This window comes from Strongylocentrotus purpuratus, unplaced genomic scaffold (assembly GCF_000002235.5).
Source record: "Strongylocentrotus purpuratus isolate Spur 01 unplaced genomic scaffold, Spur_5.0 spur5_scaffold_14, whole genome shotgun sequence".
Classification (NCBI taxonomy): Eukaryota; Metazoa; Echinodermata; class Echinoidea; order Camarodonta; family Strongylocentrotidae; genus Strongylocentrotus; species Strongylocentrotus purpuratus.
In genome coordinates this window covers 27,366,251-27,389,346 of record NW_022145599.1, presented here as the reverse complement: position 1 = coordinate 27,389,346, position 23,096 = coordinate 27,366,251, and the positions used below count along the sequence as shown (strand labels likewise).

Below are 23,096 nucleotides of genomic sequence, written 5' to 3'. Positions count from 1 at the left end.
TAGAATTAAAATTGCGTAGAAAGAATTGCAAAAAAAAACAAAAATTCAGTGTTCAAGATCTCTCCTCAAAAAAGGAGAACATTATATATTAAAAATATTGATAGGTACATTTTTAAAGCAGTTTTGATCACCTAACTCAAATTTTTATCTAAGCAGTGAATTCGAATTGCGTAGAACATTAGCGGAAAAGTTTAAAACTGATAAAGTAACCTTGTGGTAGCCTTCGGTACATAGCTAGAGCTTGCAAAACATGACACTGCCCATAATTGAGATACAATGGACAATTGACCTGTAGATGAAAGCAGTGAAGAAATCTCTAAGGATAGCCCTTTTGAAAAACTAGTGGCGTTAGTGAAAATGCCCTTGCAGTGCGATTAGCATCAGCAAAAGGGCACTAGCTGATATTGTTTCCATAGTCTGGCCCCCTTCGTCATGAAGGGACTTCCCTTCTTGTATTGCGCAATGAAACCATCGTCATATAATTATGGGTCTCTAGCGCTGTCAATAGGGTCAACCGAGCTTGGTATCGTTTGTGTTCATCACACGGGGACCTGGAATAACATTGCTGCAAACTCTTTCACTTTTTCGGGCAGATCGAGAAACGTCATGATGAATAAATACCTACCAGGTAAGGGAACTACTTATTTCATTATTATATTTTCTTCAGAAATGCTTAGCATGTAGCTTGATAATTATCTAGACATATAGCAGGCAGTTCGTTACATCTTATTTAATGTCGTCATGATCGACCTTACATTAACACCAAGTTTGATATTTTAACAAGATAATTATTTTGTTCAAGAAATAATTGCTATTACGGTGACATATTGTTTGAATTCATAATCTAGCTAATTCTATCCCACCTTATTTCTTTTGTATTCTACCACCGAAATGGCCGGCATGACAAAATAAAATGGGCGAACCAACACTATTTAGGCAACCATCACCTCGTATTCGCGCAGAAAGGTTGTCGTCATTTTTACTAACAAAGTGACAAAAGGATATGACCTTCAGTGCATTATGCCTATTATAATGTCAACACATTTTTCTATCTCGCTTCGCTCGCTCGCTGCAAAATTTAGAAACTGGAAATATGTGATACTCGGGCACGGAACCTCAGATCCCTGTAGACATGATGCACTCAGCAATGAAATTTGTATCGACAAAATTAAAGATAATAATGTTGAGTACTGATCATGTGATCATGATTTGAAAGAAACTAAAAAACAAATGGAAAGGCTGATTACGTAGCACATACAAATTGGTGTATATACTGAGAGATTTGGAATCATCAATACGGAAAGAAATCTTGACCCAATCTTCCTGAAATCACATGCACTGTATACACAGAAATGGGCACATTGGACTACACAAACACCAATTTTAAGTCAAACTTTTAAGGTATTTTTTCATATTTCGAACACATTGAATGAGGGCATACGGAGAGCATTCAAAGGGATATTTAGAACATGATATGCTTCCAAACTTACTTTAAACAATGAGAAAGCTCACGAATCAATTTATGTCACCTTCACTACTATTCAATCTTCTTTAAGGTAAAACAGTCAATGGCTGCAATTAATTTGTTGATGAGAGATTCAATTTGTAGCGTTTTTTCGATACTTTTCTTACCGCAGTCCTTATTCTCATGATACCCATCATGATCGAAGCGGGAATCGACAAGGAGAGCGTCCAGGTTGATAAACCTAATGAAGCTGGAGACGGATGTCGAGGATTTTGCGACTATCTTGATGGATATTTCTGCCTGGATTTCTTTGGAATCTGTGAGCCTTGTAGCCAAGCAGACTGTGAGTCTCGCGACAAGTCATTCTGTCCACCGAAGTGCGAAGGTTAGTTTTCAATTTATTTGATGACTTGTTCACGTCATAGCAGAACACTGTCCAGCAATTGATTAGTCTATTACCATGGAAACCCATTGTTTGTCTTTCAGAGAGTTTGAGTTGAATGGAGTGGTTCCCTTTCATACATTAATTATATTTTATTAAAGGAAAACTCATCCCAAATAATAAGTATAGGTATTCTGTAAAAAGAAGATGTATTCCTGCCCTTGGGTGTAAAATATTCCGTACTAAAGTGTACAAGAGATATATATATTAAAATGAAGATATTCTTGGCATGATGTAATGCCTTTTAGTATGACATTGGCGCAGCCATTATCAAGATAATATATACAGAGTAAAAAAGTTGTATTGTTTGAAGTATGAATATTTAATCATGGGTTTCATGATATGTCTTGATAGAGTTATCCTCCCAGTACATTTAGGTACCATTTTCATTTGAATCTCTGCATGCATGACTGAACATCAGACAATCTTTACAAGACTGTCAGATCTCACTTGCGCCAAGTTGCTGGGTGAGGAATAACATAGTGTTTTGAACAAAGACAGTCACACAGACAAAAACATACACACTCTCTCAGAATAAATGAAGTTATTTCTTGCATATGGGGTGAGGTTTCCTTTAAATTTACTGTAGACAAACATTTGTGAATTACGAAATGAGTGCCAATTAGGCCCATGCCATTTCATTTATCTTTCATCTCGCACTTGATCTGTAGATACGAATTAAAGGGACTTGGTAACATTGTTCAGATGAGAGATAGTGGTTCTAAGGTAGTGACTTCAATGCTAGATATACAATTATAAAGATAATCTGAAAATTTGAGTGAAAACGGACCATTATTCATGGTACAAATTGGGAAAAACTGATCTGATCGATTCCTTAATTCTCCCAACTAGGTCTAGATCTAGATCTATAGAACAATTTTATTACATTTTAGGTGAATGGAAATCTCACAAAGCAATAAAATGGCTCTACATTCCTTTCCAGACATTTAAGTGTTGACAGATTTTTTTTATAGCCTGTTTTATGTCTTTTTTTCATGGAAAAACGATTGGGAAAATTCAAAAATGGTTGGGAGAATTTACTGTTAATCACTGTTAGAGGGTGCCTCACATCGACGCCTTCAAAGAAAACCATAGATATCTTCGTGGTTTGAGAATTTTTTTCAGGATTTTTTGCCTGTCAGAGGGTTAGTACAGTAGAAGGAATATAGTAAGTAACATTTTATACAAAAATTAAGCAATTTTTTTTCATCAACCTTCAACAATGTTACCGAGTCACTTTAAATGTAAATGTTTTAGATCACGAAAGTGAACATTGCATTAAGATATTATTAAATATTGCTCCCTTTTTTTTCTTCTTAATTCTTATCATATGGTCATCTCACTCTAGATTACTTGAAAAGACAACAACCCACCTATACTTCACCTACAAGAACGGCGTCCAAATCGACAACACCAGACTTTCCTCAGGGATCGCTATCCTCCACAGCTTCGTTTCAGCATTCCTCTTCATCAGATTCGTTAACCATGTTAACTGATGAACTTACGCAGCCACACTTACGATTCACAAACATCTTTGTCCCAGTAATAGCCACTGGGGCCATTCTTATCCTGATACTTTTATGTACATGTATGATATGTGTATACCCCCGGGCGATGTTTTTTCTCCTGAGTACTATGAGGATGAGGCAAACACGACGCGATGCCTCACCAGCAGTCACGGCGAAGATGAAAGTCAGATCAACGTTTACTCCTGCGAGTCCTAACCCTTGCACATCCGTCGCTATGCCATGTTTGCCGCCTGATCTTATTAACTCACTTTCAACGAATGTGTGACTTCTCTATAATTCCACCTTCGACATGAATGTCACTGGGATACATGATTAGCGGATAATTCTTTTCTTCGAAGAACTGAAGTTTGTCATCACTGAGCTTAATTAGGTATCTCGCTAGGCTGCGACAGATAGCGACTAGTTTCAGACACAGAATTGCGAGAAAATACGCGAATTGGCGACGATTTCACTTGGAATCACACTGAATTGGTACTTTCGGTACATCTGTTGCACGAACTCTCAGCAAATCGTTTAGAGTTCGCATACATGTCGTGCGATATTTGCACATCAGTCGAGTGACATTCGTGCAAATATCGTTCAAATTAGTGACTTTGGTATGTTACAATTTTTTCTCAAGTTATATTCTCAATTGATTCACAGTTTTCGCGGGCTCCGGGGGTCCCGGGGCATTTCGCGCTGTCTCAAGCCCGGAATATCAGATTACCATTGTCTCTATTAGTCACAAGTTAGTTTCATATAGGTCGCCAACCCCTCACAAATCTCTCTCAGATATCTCGCGCTTTCCTACTCACGGAAACTTGATTGAGAAGGGTTCGATGCACCCGCAACGTCTCCGAGAAAATGTGGGGAGAAAATTTGTCGCCCAAATTTTTTGAGCATGTTCAAAATTCAAAAGCGACACGAGAGCACTGCGACTCACGTGAAGAAATTGAGAACCCACGTAAAGGTTTCGAGACATTTTGGCATTGCCCCGCGAATGCCGCTATAGTAATTTGTCGCCAACAGTCGCAGCCAAGTGAGATAAAAGCTGTATATGTGTATATTTATTCAAATACGATTTGTCATGGCCGTCACTTTTATCATGGACCTATTACGGATGGACATTCATCGTTTTCTTAACGAATTCATTGGGATTGTCTCTGTCAATGTCATCTCAATAAAATTCCGTACATGTTTCGTCACTTTGATCTCATTTGGTCACCGCCAAAAAGCCGGGACAGAATCAAGATAGTGATTTTACACATGTTAATCTACATGCGCAGAAGATAATAACTAGCCTAAATCATGGAAAATCGATGTGCAGTTCTGACTTATAATCGGAAATTGTTGTTCCGTGTACTACTGTACACGTATTTTATTTTGAAAAACATGTTGATATTACAAGATAGAGGTTATTTTTGGATTTTGGGGTTATGATTTAAAATCCCATTTCCCCCTATTTCCTCATAATATTCCAGAGTTACAAAGCACATTGCTTATAAAGATCATGGCCTTCTAACTGTTTTATAAGGTCATGGGTGTGTGCGAAAGTGTGCGAATCAGGAATAATACATTTCATATCACCAAAATCGTCTGCTTTTCAACTTTACTGCTCCCCATTGGGGATGCTTTTATTTAAGACACACTCTTACAGAGCACACCATCCAAACAAAACCCAAGAGAGGGAAACTGCTCCTTTGTCAATGACCGAAAATGCTTACACAGTCGTTACTGTTAAAACAGCTGAATGTTCTCATTAAGATGCACATAATCAGAAGGCGGCGACTATCATTGGATCAAAGAAAGAATCACGTTGAATGTCCAGCCGTAATAGGTCCATGCTTTTATAAACGGTTCTGGAGGCGACGCATAGATGCATATATTGGTCTCGAGAAAATTGGTATTTTTGTTGTCTCGTGGACCTTCTAATGCGTGGAATGTCTTCGGGGGATAACATTGAAGTGAACATTGCACTTAATTGGAACAAACTCTCATGAACCTTCTTTGCTTTCCTATAATTCTATCTCCACCACAAGAGCATGTCTTGTAATTAGCTGGTAAATCTGTACAATTCGATTAAAAAAATAAAAGCAGTGGAAGAGCATTTTTATCCTCTGAATTGATTTATTTGAGTTAAATATCATCTTTGAAGTTAAGTTCATGAACATCATAAAAAGAGGTGGTACTCTTTTGAATCAAAGGAACAAAAAAATAGCATAGTGTACAAGCGTGACCGTGAAAGCTGAACTTGGTACCAAGAAACCAACTTTTATAATTATTTTTATTTCCAAACGTAAATACATTTATCGTAAAATATCGTTTGGTTATAGATTGCCTCATCATAAAGGTAATGATTTCACAAGAAACGGAGACCCTAAACTTGTAGTCACGGATTCAGAATGTTTATCAAGTTACAATTAAGCATACACGCTTTTATAGTTTTTCATTCACTCTTCTTGATTTGAAAAATCCAGATGAAACATTCACAAAAAGTGTGTGTGGGTGTGTCTCTTTCTACCTCTCTATCTTTCTTTCTCTCGTTTTATCGTATCATTTCGCTCTAAATTTGTCCATCTCTCTCCACCAATTAACCCACCATTTTCTTTCCACCTTTTCAAAAAAATCTCTCTCTCTCTTTGCCACACTCACTTTTGTCTTTGTCCTATTTTGTGTGGGCTATGGTAATTTTTGGTAATTTAAAAACATAAAACAAATATGCTAAAACTCTCCCCTTTCTTTCTCTCTCTGTCTTTAGCTCTCTCTTCATCCTCCGTCTATATATCACCCCTCCCTCACTCACTCTTTCTCTCTCACTGACTCCCTATCTTTCCACCTGCACTCTCTTTATCGCCCTCTCTCTTCCTTCTATGCTAAAAAACCTACTTAATTTGTCTCCACCTATTGTTACCTCGTAGTACTATACTCTGAAATGTAATGTATTGGCTGTCATCACAGGGCGTCCTTGTAAGCCTTATAATTAGCCTAAATGATTAAAACAAATATGTTAACACTTTCTACCACTTTGATTCAGATTTCGCACAAGTGTCTGTCGAGCCTATATCTTCACAGATTTTGGTAAAAACTAACTTCGTTATTCCATTGCCGTAATCATGGAATTGCCCAACTGAAACATTAATAATCTAGGCCTTTTTGAAACTCACAAAGGTAGAATAGATGGCAAGTTCCAGGAAAATTTACAGACAGAGGCAGAAGGTGAAACATGATAAGAAAGATAAAGAGCAAATAGGTACATGTACAAGAATATGAAAAAACCAGAGAGTCGTGGCAAGCATAATAAATTGTACACATAACTTACCAGTAATGAATTCATGCCATAATTAATACTGGGAGAGAATACACAAATAAAGATGTAGTTTTTCAGCAAAATATACTTTTATTATGAAAAATTGTAGTGATGCGTTTTATATATTCATTTATATTGATGCATTATTTAAAGTGACTATACCAGATTAATCATGCATTAAGCTTCTTCTTTGTTTTTTTTTGTTTGACAATCAGACAAAAAAAATCGACAAAAATTTACAGTACATGTAGTCCATGGAGATATGCTTTGATTCTGATCACTGATTTCTCACTCTAAAAAGTAGCATTAGTTCAAGGTTTAAATTCTGCTCACTACTTCGGTACGGCTAAAACTTGCAGATACATTAAAACATTATTGACATTAATAAAATTACTTTACTAGGAAATTCTGCTTAATAAATTAGACTTAATAAATATAATGAATTCTAAAGAAAGAATATTTTTGGAAAATGTGTTAGAAAATGTATCAATTCTCATCTAGGGAATCTTTATTTTTTAATTGGGGAGAGGTGTACAAAACTTATACATCTACCATATAACTTATTTTAATTTGATTCATTCAGCAATTCATAAGAGCATATATACTACATGTAAACAATGATATCACAAGTAAGTTGAACATCCCTCACTTATGCTCAAGTATAACTGAAAGTCAATGAGATTACCTCGAGGGATATCTGTACTAGTCTATGCTTAACACGTCAGTTAAATATATATGTAAAGCACTTAGAGACATTTCAGATGTATTAAGCGCTATATAAAAGTGAAATATTATTATTATTAGAGTTAAAACTAACATTGTAACAAGATATTCAATTAGAAATTTGAATATGAATGACATAATAAAACTAAATATGATCTTCATAAAAATCTGCCCCTCAATGATTGATTTGGGGATAAGGATTTCAACACACTCTTTTTACACTTCACAACTTTGTACCAGTACAAAGCCCTTTCTTATACTCCCCCTGCCTGGGGCATATACCCTCACGACCCTTAATTAATAACTACGGATCCTATGGAGTGTATGCTTCTGATTGAAATGCCCCCACTTCACATACAGTCTTTACTGAATAACACTAGTAAATAACATTAGTGAAAGAGTACTACAATTGACTTGGACTGGGATTGACATTGATTCAGAAAAGAGCCGCTCAGATTTAGCAATCCATCTCTTTCAGCAATAGCAGAACATACCCTTAATATTAGACAGAACATTGGACGGGATGATGCCCACATTATTGACTTTGAAACTCACTTCTGGTCAAGAAAGGTGAAGAAAGAATCCATCTGGATAAAAAAGATTAATGCATCACTGAATAGGAACTCTGGCTAGTCAATGTCTCTTATCTTCGCTCCAGTGATCTCAAGGCAGCAGACAGCAAGAAACTGTGTTAATAATCACTTAGTTTGAGAAAGTCCACACGAGTGGGCCAAAGCTTGCCCGTCTAAATGTTAAGGTTTGTAAAAGTTAACACTACCTGTAGTTCTAGGATTTCTTATATTCATAAAATTGATGCAATATTCATAAAATTAAAAGGTCATTGACCACTCTAACCTTTGAATGGGGGGGGGGGGGGGGGGGTAAGAGATATTTTTGTATGATCAATTTCATCCCCCAAGGATCACCAATGTTCAGTACATGTACATGAATTGAGTGCAAGTCTATATGACTTCTTGAAGGAGATGCTTAAGAAGCCTTGCTTCATAGGTGACTGTGTTCTTTCCTTCGTGCAGGGGGTCTTCCTCAAGGGGCTGTTCAACAATGGCCACTACATCTCGTCCGTACACTGGATGGGAAATACAATGATGAAAAAATAAAGAAAACATAATAATCCAAAATAGTTTCATCAAAGAAGACAGGGTATTTTACTGACATTGCTACTACTGCAGCTGTAATGTATTTTTAACTGTTCCATCTTTTGGTGACGGCTTAAATACAGTGATTTCTGGTTCTTGTACTCAAGCAGCATCATCATGCGCTCGTCATGCAGTTGGTGATAAATTGTGGAACGTGGCTTTCGACACATCTAGACATTGTGAGTAGCAGTATTCGTCAATCAGAAGTAGTGTCATTAGAATACCCTATCTGTAAGAAGTTGGATGTCACAGGCTCTAAACATACTGACTGAAAATACTGCCCACTCTTTCCATGCAAACATCGTTGTCCTGCACATCTACCTTTACATATTCTTTCTTCCATTTATGACACTACTATACTTGTAATTCCAAGATGGAAATCTTTCTACTACTGCAAGAAGATTTAATAATAGTAATTGCTTCTAGATTCTTGAACCATGTTTTTGTTATTTTCTTTCTTATTTTCCCCTATTGTCTTTAATGGAGGCAGTAAATAAATACATGACATATATGTTCAGTGTTTAGCCTTATGAGCCAAAGGAAGAAGGATCCCTTTTTAACAATCAAAATGGCCAATGAATAATACTTCTATGAGCTTGATGGAACAAAACAAAAAAGAAACCAAAATGTTATTATGCAGAACCAAATTTGTAACATTCATTACAGTCATTATTTATTAAAAAAACTAAAAATAACAAACATAAGGAAAAAGGCAAGTGGCATAAAAGAAAAACGGGCAAGGCCACAATGCATTAATGTGTCAAATTGTCCTTACCTTCGCAGTGTTCTAAAAAGTGAATGCATTCCTCTATGACAGCATCCCTCAGCATGATCATGTGCTTAGCCATGTTCTCTAGAAGACTCAGGAAACAACGCTTGGCGTAGAACCAGGTGTCCGTACCCAACTGTAGAATGTGAATGAATAGTAACGATGATTACAATTATTATTATCACGTTTTTGGCATCTAATGTGCATAGGAGAAATTATTTAGGTTAATTGAATCATTGTGACCCTCGGGTATAACCGGTATAACTGATTGGGGATGCGCAGGGATGACTACACCAGGGTTCCCCCTACTCTTATACAAATAGTGCAGTGGGTTCTTAACAGTAGTAATTCCCCTTTACATTAGGCTGCCATTTAACATCCTATCCACGGGACAGTGTTTTCCACTGTAATGTAGCCTGCTCCTATGGAACAGGTAAGGGCACATTAGCACTCGACACAGACTCCTGATGATGAAGGAAGGTACAACAGAAAGGGAGGATGGGTAAGGATTAGGGACCAAGAATAGAGTAGACAAGAACAACAGCAAAAGGGAAAAAAAGAAGAAAAAAAAGATAATTCTACAAGCTCAATGGGTATTTTGAAGTTATGTTATTAAGTTGCTAAAAATGCGGTTTGATGTGTGCAAATGCAATGAAAAAGTGGTAGATAGATTGCCTTTGGTGTGGATTGGAACTAGCACTGATGATTACAGTAATTATAGTTACGACCTTGTGTTTTGACAACCCTTGAACATTCCAACAATCTATCAATGAAAATATAGTAAAATAGCACTGAAAATGGGCCTGCAAACTAAGTATGACCAGTATCCTGCAAAAATGTGCAGTTTCATAGTGATTACTTGCCGCCCCCCCCCCCCCCACTAACCCCACCTTTAGTCTACAACTTACAGTTTATAAATTTGTATATTTCTTATTCATAAGTACCTGCAGTCTGTGATCGTAATTAACATTTTGATACATTGTTAATCTATTTCCAACTTATTTCCATTTCGTACCTTTCATATCATCATGTTTAGTCTAAATCTTATGTTCATGTATAAACAAATTTGAATTTCCCTCTAGCACAAAATGTTGGCAGATATTTGGTAAACACGTTTTGAAAATATTCAGTTAAGTACCTTCTTCTGATAAGGTTCCAAGCTCTTCATGACCCTTGAGATGCCAAACTCATAGTTGCCCTTGGCACAGTACAGGGTTCCAATCACCAGGTTGACGATGCACAAGTGGTAGATCTTTTTGTCGGGTTCATCATACGCTATCTGCTCTTCCTCCTTCTCAATCTTCCTCATTAGCTCTTCAGCCTGTTTCATGAGAAATAAAGGTGTTTTAAGGTCATGTACATGCAGTAATTGCAAGAATCACAATATTAAGTTAATACAGTACTTTAATCTTAAAGATACACATACCAATTTAAAGAAAAAATACTAATTTGAAAGATAATTCCCTCCACTGGTGGCATTTTCACTGTCTTGTAACTGTTTCATGTTATATGCTCTGTGCTGTCATTTCTATTCTATTTATACCTTGAAATTAAATAATTTCTAAAAATCTGACGATGAGTACAAAGCCAGAGGAGGTGGGTTGATAATAGTGATATAAAAACTTGAAATGCTCATATCCGCCATGCACTGGGTGCTAATAGTGCTCCAGTATAGACCAGCTTTACATAGGCGACCATCAGAAGTTCAAAGCATCCACGGCACTCATGCACTACACCTTGGTGATGAGCAACACATGATGATTACTGTCTTGCCAAAGGACCTTGGACTGGTATGAGCCTGAGGCTAGGACCCTAAACCCATATCTCCTGACACAAATTGAATAAACCACTATACCATTACACTGATACAAGTATTTTTTGTCAATATCCTACATTTATTGTACTATCTAACACAATTTGTAGGAGTAATTATATGAATACATACCTCTTCGTTTGTGGTGTTCATGATGTAGGAGACGCAGATGTTGGCTAGAACAATGGCACTCACACTCAAAATCTGAAAAGAGAAGCAAAATGTTTAACAGAATTACTTCAACTGCAAAAGAATATAAGTAGACACTTAAGAAATGGGCAAATTTACTTCACATAAAAATGTACAAAATATCATTCAGAGCACCATCTTATTAACAGTTGGCTTTGACCCAAATTGATCTAAGAACAACTTAAGTTTGATATCAATTGCAACTCCTAACATAAGAAATGAGTAATTGTAACTTTATTATTAATTGGAGGATTTGGATTCGGATCAATTGCAGTTCTTTTAAAACAGAGGCCCTGATGGTACTTCTCTACCCAAGATATATTTCATATCAGATGGCTAAAGAAGTTCATATTCCCGTCTCTAATCAATACTTGTTAAAATCACAAATCACATCATCCCATCTGATCAAAATAAAAATAAAAGTAATATCATACTGCAAAACTCACGTTGTCATAGTTCTTCTTGACGATAGGCTCGTAGAACCCGATGGCCTCCTTGTACTTGCCCTGCATGAAGAGCACATGGGAGACATTGAGTTTCCAAACCTCATGCTCGTTGCAGAACTCCACCGACTTGCGGAAGATCTTCTCCACCTGGGTGTAGTTCTCCATGTCCCAGTAGATCTTAGCCTGCTGCATCAGGACAGGGATGTACCTGAAGAAACAGAGGACAATAATTATAGTTGACTAGTAAAGGGTATTTTATTTGACACAAAAGCATGATAACATCATTTGTGTAATATTCAACTAGAATGGACTCACAGGTACTTTGGGAGATGGCATTTTCTATCATTTTGGTATCATCAAGATTCTACTCCTCTGACTGGTTGAAGTTGCAGGTATATAATTGGATATTGAATGCTATGTCACAATATCAAATGGCCCTAAGTGGGATACACAGGTATCTCCCATGAGCTCACAAGTAAAGTTGATGAGTGGGCAGACATACATGTCAAATGCAAAAGACACTATAACATACTGGATAACAATGTGCAACATACAACATGCACACTATGCATACTCATTGATCAGCAAATATTCCAAAGCAATATTTTTACAGGCATAACTTTATAGAATTAAATTGAGGGATGCAATATATAAAACAAGGTTTAAACATAACACCTCTACCCCTGTGTGATGTTAAAACTGTACTACGCCGCCGCCCCCCCCCCCCCCCCCCCGCCCCCTTCATCTCAAGCATATGACAGTTTTCAAACCACCTTGGCAATTAAAAGAATAAGTAGGTGTGTAATCAACATTGGTACAGTGCTACACATTTATTGAATCAATGCCTACCTCTCCAAGCCCTCATCGTACTCAATGACCGTCTTCTTGACGGTATCGTCGTCCCGGACTTGCCGCGATTCCTGCACCTGCTTGGTAAGCTTACGCAGCTGTTCAGTGTGACGTGTCGCCATCTCATCCAGCTTACGATAGGCCTCTTCCTTGGATGTCTGCATGGTGATGACGGCATCTAGGAAGTCATAGAGGTACTGGCTGAGGTACTTGAAGGTGAGATGGGCGTTCTCTGCTAGCACATCGGCAGCCAGGTCATAGTACTGTAAAAAGGATGGATCATAACAAAAGGTGGATTGTGCCAATCAGGGCCCCGTCTTTTAATAAAGTGTTACGATTTATCCAAAAGTGTTACGATTTATCCAAATCAATCGTAAGCTCGCCAATCAATTGCAACTTTGCAGTCTCCTATCTCTTATGTACATAGTTGCGGTTGATATCAATTGCAAATAAGTTGCGATTGAAATCAACTCTTTATAAGTTGCGATTGATATCAACCCTTTACAAGTTGCGATTGATATCAACTCTTTATAAGATGGGGCCCAGGACTAAACGCATAGAAGCTTAAATCATTACTAATACTTTATTTGGGGGACATATAGTAAAGAGTGTGAGTAGGGCACTACACAGACTGATTTATAAGCTGGTCATTTGAAGGCTATAAAAAGAAAAAGGAAAGGATCATTCTAAAGTCCTATATGTTATTTTTAAATTTGCCATCAGTTTGATTTCTAAAGGCTTGTTTACACATGTGGCAGTTTATCGAAGAGACATGTAAAAGTGTGTTGTGCTTCACATTTTTTTAATCTCCTAAAACTCAAATAAGTGATTATGTGCAAGACTTTTGTTCTATGCAGCATATACTTGCCTTTCAACTAGTACACACAAAAAAACACTATGGTACATCCTAGTGGTTTACTGCAACAGTTGTGAGCGAGCGTAAAGAGGTCATAATGCAAAATAATTGAATCAAAAGTGAAACAGCCATCAATTTTTGCACTTTAAAAGCCATAAATTCCTTGCTGCAAAATACTGTTGTCTACAAGTCGCAAAAGTTCAAGGTCATCAAATTTCCTGGATCTTCAATAACTTTCTCATCAGAACATTAGAATGCAAGATGCTACACTGATTTCCTCCATTTTAACAAACTAAAATCTGATGAAATATTTTACCTCATATTTCACATAAAGCAGGAGCAGGTTGCCAAACGTCTCTGGAGGGAATGGATTTTGTTGAAGAAGGAACTGAAGTTTCTCAAATCCTTGTGTTGGTTGAGCCTCCATGTTCATTAGGGCCTGGTTGTGTAAGGTCACAGGGTCAAGTTCCTGTTACAAGAGAAAAGATAAAAATACAATGACATATTGAATCAACATAGGTACATGTGAATAATCAGGAGAGAAGCTTTGATGTTTATCTTGATTTCTAATGTTACAAAAATTTCTATAATTACAAAATAAAATTGAATTAACAAATTACAAAATAAAATTGAATTAACAATTTACAATTAGTAGCTGACAAACATTTATTGAGTGGACTATGGATGTACATTTCTAGGAGAATGCATACCAAACCTTCATCTACACAACCCATCATAGTCTCATTGTCTAAATTGTTAAGACAGTTCATTACCTCAGTGATCTAAAATTGTTTAGAAATTTGACCTACAAAATGCCTTTCAATCAAAGTTTAAATGAACCTTTATGAATACCTACTAACGTAGCTTCACACTTCCAATTTTATTTTCATCATTGACAATATATATTTGAAATTTTCTATCTTTCTTTATTCACTTTTGTTTACTGATTGCAATGTGTTTATATATGAATTTTATTTTGTTTTGTTTGTATTCTGTATGTGCTGGTTCACTGTTATGATCGTAAGGGGGGCCACTGTGTGTTTTGCAAACCATTGGGTTTTTAATGAAACTAATATATAATTGAGTTTTATATGTTGAAGAAAAAAAAGAACCTATGAATGATCTTGTCATGATTACCTCTTCTGCTCTAGGTGGCATATCTGTCAATGCTTCTTGAGACGCTTCCACTGTAAGCAAATTAAATACATAACAAATATGAAATACTAAATCATATAAGCTTACATTTCTTCTCTTCCATAACTCATTAATTTGCTCTGATATATTCTCTCTCCCAAAATTACTGGAGAAACGACAGAAAATGAATAACTCACAGAATCAAACAAAACTGACACTTAAAGCTGATGTAACTGTAGTGGGACCTAACATATCCATCTATGTATGTAAAAATAGTAACATTAAAATTGGAAAGAATCTGATAGAAGAAGAAGATGCATTAGTGTGCATGCATTTCTAAAACTCATCAAAGTAACTCAAATAAATCCAGATTTATCTTGCAATCAGAGATCTCAGCAACCACATAGAAAATAAAGCTGTTGAATACATTTATGCCATATTTACACTTAAAATAAGAGAATAATTAATGCGATATGTACGCTTACAGTTTTTAAGTTGGTACTCTATGGCAGCCTTGAGGTTAAAGGCCTCTATCAGAGCAGTCTCATGGAGTATCAGGGTGTTACCAACACTCCGCACATCAATGCCTTCAGTCGTCATCCCCACACTCAGTTCTGTGCAAAGGATAGAATGGAAAAATTAGCTCAGTACACCTTTTATGAATCAGTAATATCAATGAAAAGACAATGTTTAGGTTTCTGAACGAGTATAAAACCCAAAGACGTAATATTTTCAAAACATTTATATGAGCCATTAAATTGTATTTTTTCGTCAATCCCAGCTCCACACTTTTAGATTCTGTATGTACAGGGCCAATGTAAAAAAAAAAAGAAGATAATTTGGAGGGTCTGGACGGAGATTTTCAGCACATGTTTCCTGAGCATAACATTTCCAGGTTTTCTTCCCACAGATGTTCTATATTTGTATAAAAAGTAATCTATTATCTGCATATAGTGTCAAATTTGCATATCAGTGAAACAGATAAGAAGACAACAATTTAGTCTCCACTGATAAAGCATCTGAAGACTTAATTCATTTGAAACTCTACAAATTATGGGTCGAGACTAAATTGTTAGCCAAACATACGTGCAGAAACAAAACAGAACATAAAATGTAATTTAGTAAAAAATCTCTTCTTTTTTTCACTACCTGTACAGCAGATATATAATAATGCAAAAAAAGCAAAAAAGTTCTTTAATTAAAAATAAGCATTTTAACAGCATCATCTAAATCTCACCTGGATGTTCTCGTATGCCACGCTCAATGATTTCTGCAATGTTGCGAAGAGCTGGAGCATACTGCTTCATACTGTAGTAGCACAGGGCAATATTATATGCCAAATCTGGTATTGAAGAAAGGATGGAAAAATCACTTCAACTAGGGAGCACTTATTATGATATGTTCAAAAGAGCAATGGTGCTTTCAAACAGACAGTAGTAGTCATTATTACATGAATGTTTGTTCCTTCAAAAGTATTTTTATTCAACTTGTGATTGTTTTCAAAGTTAGAGAGTCTGCAAAACAGCTACGATATTAAGAAATGGCTGCATATAATAACAGACTAACTGACATTATTGCTGGACTTTATAAAATATGCAAGTACAGCATTTAGATATACAGTATAGATTTATTCTTAGATGGGGTATATTCAATATACCCTATCTAAGAATAAATATTGACAAGTTTGTGAAAGTCCCATTTTTACTTGCATCACAAAATAAGTAGTAATACATAATAACTGCAGAATACCCAAGTAAAACAGTATACCCATCACATCAAACTTCCAAATAATCAATCCAACTTAATTTATAAGTAGAAGAAAGAATTCACCAAAAGAGAAACACAAAATTATACCAAAAATTGCATTCTCAGTTGTTCAATTTAATGACATATTTGAACCTAAATTCAGAGTTTCCCTGAGTGATGTTATTTTGCCGAGGCCAGATGCTGAGGTTGAAATATAATGGCACGAGGGAAATTCTGAATATAGAGGTGAATATATATATATCATATTGAACTAAAAAATGCATGCAATATTTGTTATGTAAATTTTAGGGTATTTCTGGTCTCATCCATTCCTCATAATGGGCACAGCTAAGACAATGACAACAATGGATGTGCGCAATTTTGAATGCATTACAGTGCCAAAAAGGTTGCTTTATCGCAAGGTTGTGCACATAAAAACAAAGGAGTCCAGTGTCAAGTGATAGCTTCTCAGCATTCTCTCAAACAAATAACTTATTTCATATGTTCAGATATGGGCTGTCATTTGCCCAAATCAATTGAAGTAGAAGCTATGGAGAGTCTTGGAGACATAGTGCACCCAAATGATACAGGATTGTTTACCAGGATAGAAGGAAGGTACACAGAACCAAAATCTTTGCTGTCACATCATCCATAAACTTACCAATGCCCTCTTCTAATAATTGTGAATAAAAGAAAGTTTAAATGTATGATATCAGAGACTTATAAATTTTTAAATAAAACTATGATCAGGCTGACAAACTTGTTACTTCACAGATTAGAATTAGGATAGATATTTTTGATTTAATTGCTTCCATAGTATAAACTATAAAAAAAAACTAAACCCTAAAGGCATCCAATAGTTCAGTCACAGATATGAGAATTTCTGCAACGTGGAAGCCGATATATTTTCAAACCGGACAGGCAACTAATTTTTACATTAAAATGGCATCTCAATATTGGGTCAGGAAAAAAAAAATATGTTGTTTTGTTTTTATTTTTTTACCACTGGAATGATGCAAACCCTCGTTAGTTTAATCTATTTCATTAATTCATGATAAATAAAAGATGGTGACAAATGTTAGGAATCAAAAGAGATTGCATCATTTCCAGTACAAAAAAAAATGTTTGATTTTTGTTCAAGCATACACATGCTTTCTTAGCAATTGGGTAAAACAAACCATCATTCCTATTCATCCTAGCTAGTGTCTATATGTATCCCATTTTCCCATGTTCACCGTGAAGGTACTTAGCTCAACAATTTCAGGGTACATTATTATTTCTAATAAATGCGATGATCTTACCTGCTCTATAACCCATTATCTGCATGGCAGTAGTGAACTTCTGACATGCTTGCTCATAGCGACCCTCTTTGAAGAGAAGACAACCAAGGTTGACCTCTGTGTCAGGGTCATCGTTGGGACACTGCTCAACTAGACTCTGATGTCATACAGAAAACAATACATTTGATTACATACAGTGTGGTTGAACCACAGCTGAATCAAATGAAGTTCTATTCAAATACATTTGTCAATACATTAGAGAAAATGCAACAATATGGTTTCTTTGTAGTAATGGTCAACAGGACAACTCTTTGTTAAATCTGTTTTACACTTATTATGACAATACTAAGTGCACAGCAATTCATGAATGCCCAAACTGCAACTTAATTTTCATCTCACGGAAGTATTTCATGTTTTGGCCACAAACGTGGCAAGAAAATTGCAGTCGATACTACCTTTAGCTGTTACTTGTCATATTTGGAATATGTGGGCATTTGAAGAGATATCCCTTCAGGGACATATTTTTCTATGAGATTCTTCCACACTAGCATACAAAGAAAGATAAAGGTCACAAATTTTTTGTTCATCTTTCCAAGAACTCAACCTTCTCTTTAAGACCAAACTAATACATACCTTTGCTCCAGGCAAGTCTTCTTCTCCATACTTGATTGCAGCTTGTAGCTTTGTGATCTGGTCATATCAAATGTAAAGAAATGAAAGAAAAGATCTTTTAGAAACGTCATAAAGACAAAGAATATTAGAAACACAGTAGAATCAATACACAAGTAAATAAAAAAAACTTTAAAAAAACTACCGATACATAATGATATTTTTCATGGAGGACACAATCACAATGTATACATCTGGCAAGTCTGAATAGAATATCAAGCATTGTGCTTGATGAAATCTCATTGCAAGGTGAAGTTGGTGCCAGAATCGACTGCCTGGAGAAAGAATCTTTGGAAAAAATAGAAAAGATAAAAGCTTCAGAACTCACACATATCACCTCTATGACAATATTTCAGTTTAAAATATATTTAATGTACCAATTAGCTGCATAGCACCTGTTCCCATGGAGGAAATTAATTATTAAACAGAAAAAGAGAATGAAATCTTTAAAGATTAAATTCTAAAATTTAATTTGTGATAGTTCTCCATAGGCATGGATAAATAGAATTCCAAATCCTCAATGAACTGACTCATGGTCTAGTCTGTGCTTTATTTTGTCAAAGGTATAAGGTTAGAGCGGCAATTGCAACTATTTTTAGGATTAAGATTTAAGCCACATGTACATGTATGTGTTGTGCTAAGTCCAGGGTTAAATTTAAGAATATGGTTAATGAATAAAAGGATTGTTGAGTAATTGTTCACATGCCCATGCATCACATCATCGTTATCTTCATTTAACAACCACTTTCCCCATTTTGTTCATATTAATGGCCTAATTCCTCTAGGGCTTCCAACCTTCTGAATCCACCAGGCTGAGGCCAAATACTCTCATATCAAATATGATCCCCATGAGGGCTATAATGTCCTATGGTGCATACCTTGGGCTGGTACTCCTGGTTTTCCACCTGGAACGTGGCCTTCATGGCCTCTGGGTAGGCGCAAGCATGGTAGAGTGCCTGGGCGTAGTACAGCCGATAGGTGTCCACCTCTGGGAAGAACTGACTCAGCTGCTCATAGCACTCGGCGGCGTTAGCATAGTCTTGGACATGAAAGTAACAGTAGCCGAGCAGAGACAGAGCTGCACGGGACTGCAGAGTAAACAAGCACAGAAATGCCAGCATCAGTTTACATCGAAGTTTAAGAGGGTCAAGATTTTGTCAGCATGCAGATGCTATCTAAACTAGTAATAGCACATATTGAATTGTTTGTTGTGCCCACAATAACATTCTCATTACTAGAAGCTCTCTTAACACTGGTAATTATTTGATTACAAATTCACTCAAAGACAATTTAAACTTTTAAATAAAACCAAAGCATAACAAATTTGGACCTTAAAGACAGAGTTCCAATAATACATATGGAAATATTTCTTCCACCCTCAAGCAGGAGGAGAAGAAGAACAAAGAGGAGGAAGAAGAGGAAGAACAACAAAGAAGAAGAAGAAGAAGAAGAAGAAGAAGAAGAAGAAGAAGAAGAAGAAGAAGAAGAAGAAGAAGAAGAAAAAAGAAGAAAAAAGAAGAAAAAGAAAAGAAGAGGGGAAGGAGAAGAAATCTTACTCTTGGATGATTCTGTAATTCCTGGGAGAGGATGTGTATGGCATCAATGTACTTCCCTTCTTTGATCTAAACATACAAAGGAAAGAAGTCAAGAATATTAAACAGACAAATAAGACTATTAGAAAAATTCTTAAATCACATTTCCATCTCCCTTCTTTGATCACAAACTAATCTGACAGAGTTAAAATCAGAATCCAATTTTTCAATATTGCACTGGTTACCTTGCCTTTCATAAAGGAGATGGTGGCAGCAGAAAGCAAAGGACTAGGGATGAGTCATGTCGGGACTTTTATAAACCGGGTCCCGACGGCCTCGCACCGATCGGGACCCGGTGTCCCGAAATCAGCTAGCAGGATTTGTCACTTGCCTCTATAAAAAAGCGCATATCATCATCAGTATGTCCCTTAAAAGTGACCTTTTTATCAATCAAATAAATCAACACATGCATACCTTGGCTCAGATTGGTATATTTTCCCATTTGACATTATTTTCATTCATGTTTGGCGATGTTTAATGCCATTATCATGCCTCTAAAATTTTGATTCATGCAGGTTGAATAAATCGGGTCAAAAAATATGAATGTTAGAATTATAAAACGGTCCTACAAAGGACCATAATATAGTATAAACACCATGAAAACTTTCAGATCAAAGACATAACCTAGACTAGACTCTAGGCCTAATTAGATCTAAATACAAATCTAAGATTGCAATCGATGGATCATAGATCTATATTGAAAATGATTACTCTATGTACATGTGATGTACTGATCATCAGGCCTGAAGACAAAATCCATATTTTTGTTACTCTTTGTTCCACAGTTATTGAAATAATAAAAATACATTTTGTTACTTTTTTGAAAAATCCAAAAGAGAAATAAAAATTGCCATGGCAAATCAATTTCATTTCTGAAGACTGAAGTTTCAGTGGTGGTTTTTCGGCATAGCGGCAGTGGTTTTATCAGCTACATGTACTGGGTCAATTACCTGACCAAACACCCAGCATTGAGCCTGCAACAAATGCAGAATGGAATTCTGCTGAGGAGTGAGGGGACCCGGAGGCAGAAGGTCGCATAACCTGCAGAATTCCATTTCTGCGGTGGCAAACCCGGACTTTAGTGCCCAGCTGAAAATCTCAGTTTATTATGGATTTAATATCAATAATATTAATTATGCTAATATATGCAAATATAAACATACCAAAACTTGATGATTTTTAATCATTTGACGTCATAAAAAGCAATTTTAAGCCAAAAATAGCAGCGAAGTAGGGGATCTCCTCTTTGCTTGATGCGAGATACTAGCGAACTGAAATAACCGAATAAAAACTATGGTGAACTAAAAAAAGAAAAGAAAAAATCAAACCACCTCTGAAATTACCTTTGAAATGTTTATTAATTTTTTCTTCCGATATGCGCACATGATAGGGGCAGGTTGGGATGGCCAGTTGCCCTTTTACCCCAAATTTGGCGACTATTGAGCACCCCCCCCATCCCATCCCAACCTGCCCCTATCATGTGCGCATATCGGAAGAAAAAATTAATAAACATTTCAAAGGTAATTTCAGAGGTGGTTTGATTTTTTCTTTTCTTTTTTTAGTTCACCATAAGTCTAGTTTTTATTCGGTTATTTCAGTTCGCTAGTATCTCGCATCAAGCAAAGAGGAGATCCCCTACTTCGCTGCTATTTTTGGCTTAAAATTGCTTTTTATGACGTCAAATGATTAAAAATCATCAAGTTTTGGTATGTTTATATTTGCATATATTAGCATAGGTCTAATTAATATTATTGATATTAAATCCATAATAAACTGAGATTTTCAGCTGGGCACTAAAGTCCGGGTTTGCCTCTGCGGTTTCACAAAATGACATCACAATACAAACAGAGCTATCGAGTGTGTGTCTCACAAGTTGATTGCTACCACTGTACCAGTTCTAGAGATAGATATTAATAACTTAGGTCTTTCTAGTTAAATTTTATACCCGACCCCATGCCCCACCACCACCACCACCAGCAATCTAGCGGTCCGAGTCCGCTCCCCTCTCCACGGCCACTCGCCTCCGACCAGTAGGCCTACCCGACCCGGTAACCTTTTTGGACGACTCAGTCAAGTGTGCAATTTCAGCTCTCTTACCATCGTATATATTGAGGCCGTATATTCTCCGTCTTTAATGTTTTGGGCTGCCATCTTTCCTCAGTATGATCTTGGCCAACTTCAAATGAATCCACTCCTTTTTAACTAATTATAAACTGAGATATAAACAAAGGAATATGTCTGTAGTCGCACGGTCACGGCGTCATTTCACCAAGACGACGAGATAAAAATGAGAAGGAATTTACCTCGTGCGCATGCGCAGTGCACGCAGAGCTGGCTAGCTAGAGGGCGCTAGCGCATTTACATAGAAATCGTGCATCACTGCACTGCATGCATTTATTTTAGGAACATTCATTCTTAGTATACAGTTCATTTGTATCTTCCCAGATCATTCAACTCGGATGTTGACATTTTTTCCCACAAATTTCTATAAGCTGTCATTTTAATACACTCACGCAGTGTCATTCCGCTTCAAGTTTTTAAGTTCTCCTCGAAGATGGTTTTCGGCTTCCCTCGACAGTATCTTAATTCTACTATAATAGTTCCTATAATTCTAACGAATCTCTCAGATCGAGAGACTCTTGTGACCAGGCGCGGATCCAGGGGGGGGGGGGGGTGGGGCCGAGCGGGCCTTGCCCCCCCCCCCCCCCGCAAAAAAAAAAGGAGAGAGAGAGAGAAGGAAAAGAAGGGAAAGGGAAAAAAAAGAAGATGAGGAAAAAAGAAGATGAGGAAAAAAGAAAAGAGGGAAGAAGGAGATCGGGGGGGGGGGGGGCAAAAGGACTTGCCTCCCGGGCTGTTGCCTCCCCCCTCCCCCCTCAATCAACAAATAAAAGAGAAGGAAGGAAAGGGAAAGAAAAAGAAAAAGAGGAGATAAAGGGAAGGACAAAAGAGGAAGAAGAAAAGAAAAGAAGGGGGATATCAGTTGCAATTTTCCCGCCAACAAGTTGTGGATCCGGGGGGGGGGGGCAAAAGGCCCTAGCCTCCCCCCCCCCCCCGTCCCCGCTAAAAAAAAAAGAAAGAAGGAAGGAAAAGGAAAAGAGGAGAGCTAAAAGGGAACACTAAAAGAGGAAGAAAAAAAAAAGAAAAGGGAGAA

The 23,096-nt window shown here is 36.7% G+C and overlaps 2 protein-coding genes across 3 annotated transcripts; one reads left to right on the top strand and one right to left on the bottom strand.

The window, feature by feature from the left end:
* Nucleotides 1–1,644: 1,644 nt before the first annotated feature.
* LOC105441671 lies at nt 1,645–4,020 on the top strand. Its single transcript, XM_011673031.1, has 2 exons — nt 1,645–1,850; nt 3,256–4,020. Exons 1-2 carry the CDS (start codon nt 1,649–1,651, stop codon nt 3,699–3,701), a joined length of 648 nt encoding a protein of 215 aa, XP_011671333.1. The 5' UTR covers nt 1,645–1,648; the 3' UTR covers nt 3,702–4,020.
* A 2,771-nt stretch (nt 4,021–6,791) lies between these two features.
* On the bottom strand, nt 6,792–22,256 carry LOC589522 (tetratricopeptide repeat protein 30A). 2 transcript variants are annotated; one of them, XM_030984616.1, is made up of 16 exons: nt 22,159–22,256; nt 22,043–22,121; nt 19,910–19,975; nt 19,232–19,441; nt 18,318–18,374; nt 17,706–17,841; nt 15,896–16,000; nt 15,144–15,272; nt 14,662–14,711; nt 13,841–13,993; nt 12,669–12,931; nt 11,820–12,027; nt 11,317–11,388; nt 10,510–10,692; nt 9,378–9,507; nt 6,792–8,532 (listed from the first exon to the last, which is right to left on the bottom strand). In XM_030984616.1, exons 2-16 carry the CDS (start codon nt 22,094–22,096, stop codon nt 8,408–8,410), a joined length of 1,941 nt encoding a protein of 646 aa, XP_030840476.1. In that variant the 5' UTR covers nt 22,097–22,121; nt 22,159–22,256; the 3' UTR covers nt 6,792–8,407. The 2 variants fall into 2 exon arrangements, with proteins under 2 accessions (XP_030840476.1, XP_030840475.1); XM_030984615.1 differs by having other exon boundaries at nt 22,043–22,242.
* Nucleotides 22,257–23,096: the final 840 nt, after the last annotated feature.

What these genes read in the sequence shown, in the direction of transcription:
- LOC105441671 (XM_011673031.1), top strand. Translation starts at nt 1,649, where the DNA reads ATGATACCCATCATGATCGAAGCGGGAATCGACAAGGAGAGCGTCCAG. An exon ending in CTGTCCACCGAAGTGCGAAG is followed by an intron (nt 1,851 to 3,255) that starts GTTAGTTTTCAA and finishes ATCTCACTCTAG; the next exon opens with ATTACTTGAAAAGACAACAA.
- LOC589522 (XM_030984616.1), bottom strand. Translation starts at nt 22,096, where the DNA reads ATGGCAGCCCAAAACATTAAAGACGGAGAATATACGGCCTCAATATAT. An exon ending in TGCCACCTAGAGCAGAAGAG is followed by an intron (nt 13,994 to 14,661) that starts GTAATCATGACA and finishes CTCTTGTAACAG; the next exon opens with GAACTTGACCCTGTGACCTT. An exon ending in TGCTTTATGTGAAATATGAG is followed by an intron (nt 12,932 to 13,840) that starts GTAAAATATTTC and finishes TCCTTTTTACAG; the next exon opens with TACTATGACCTGGCTGCCGA.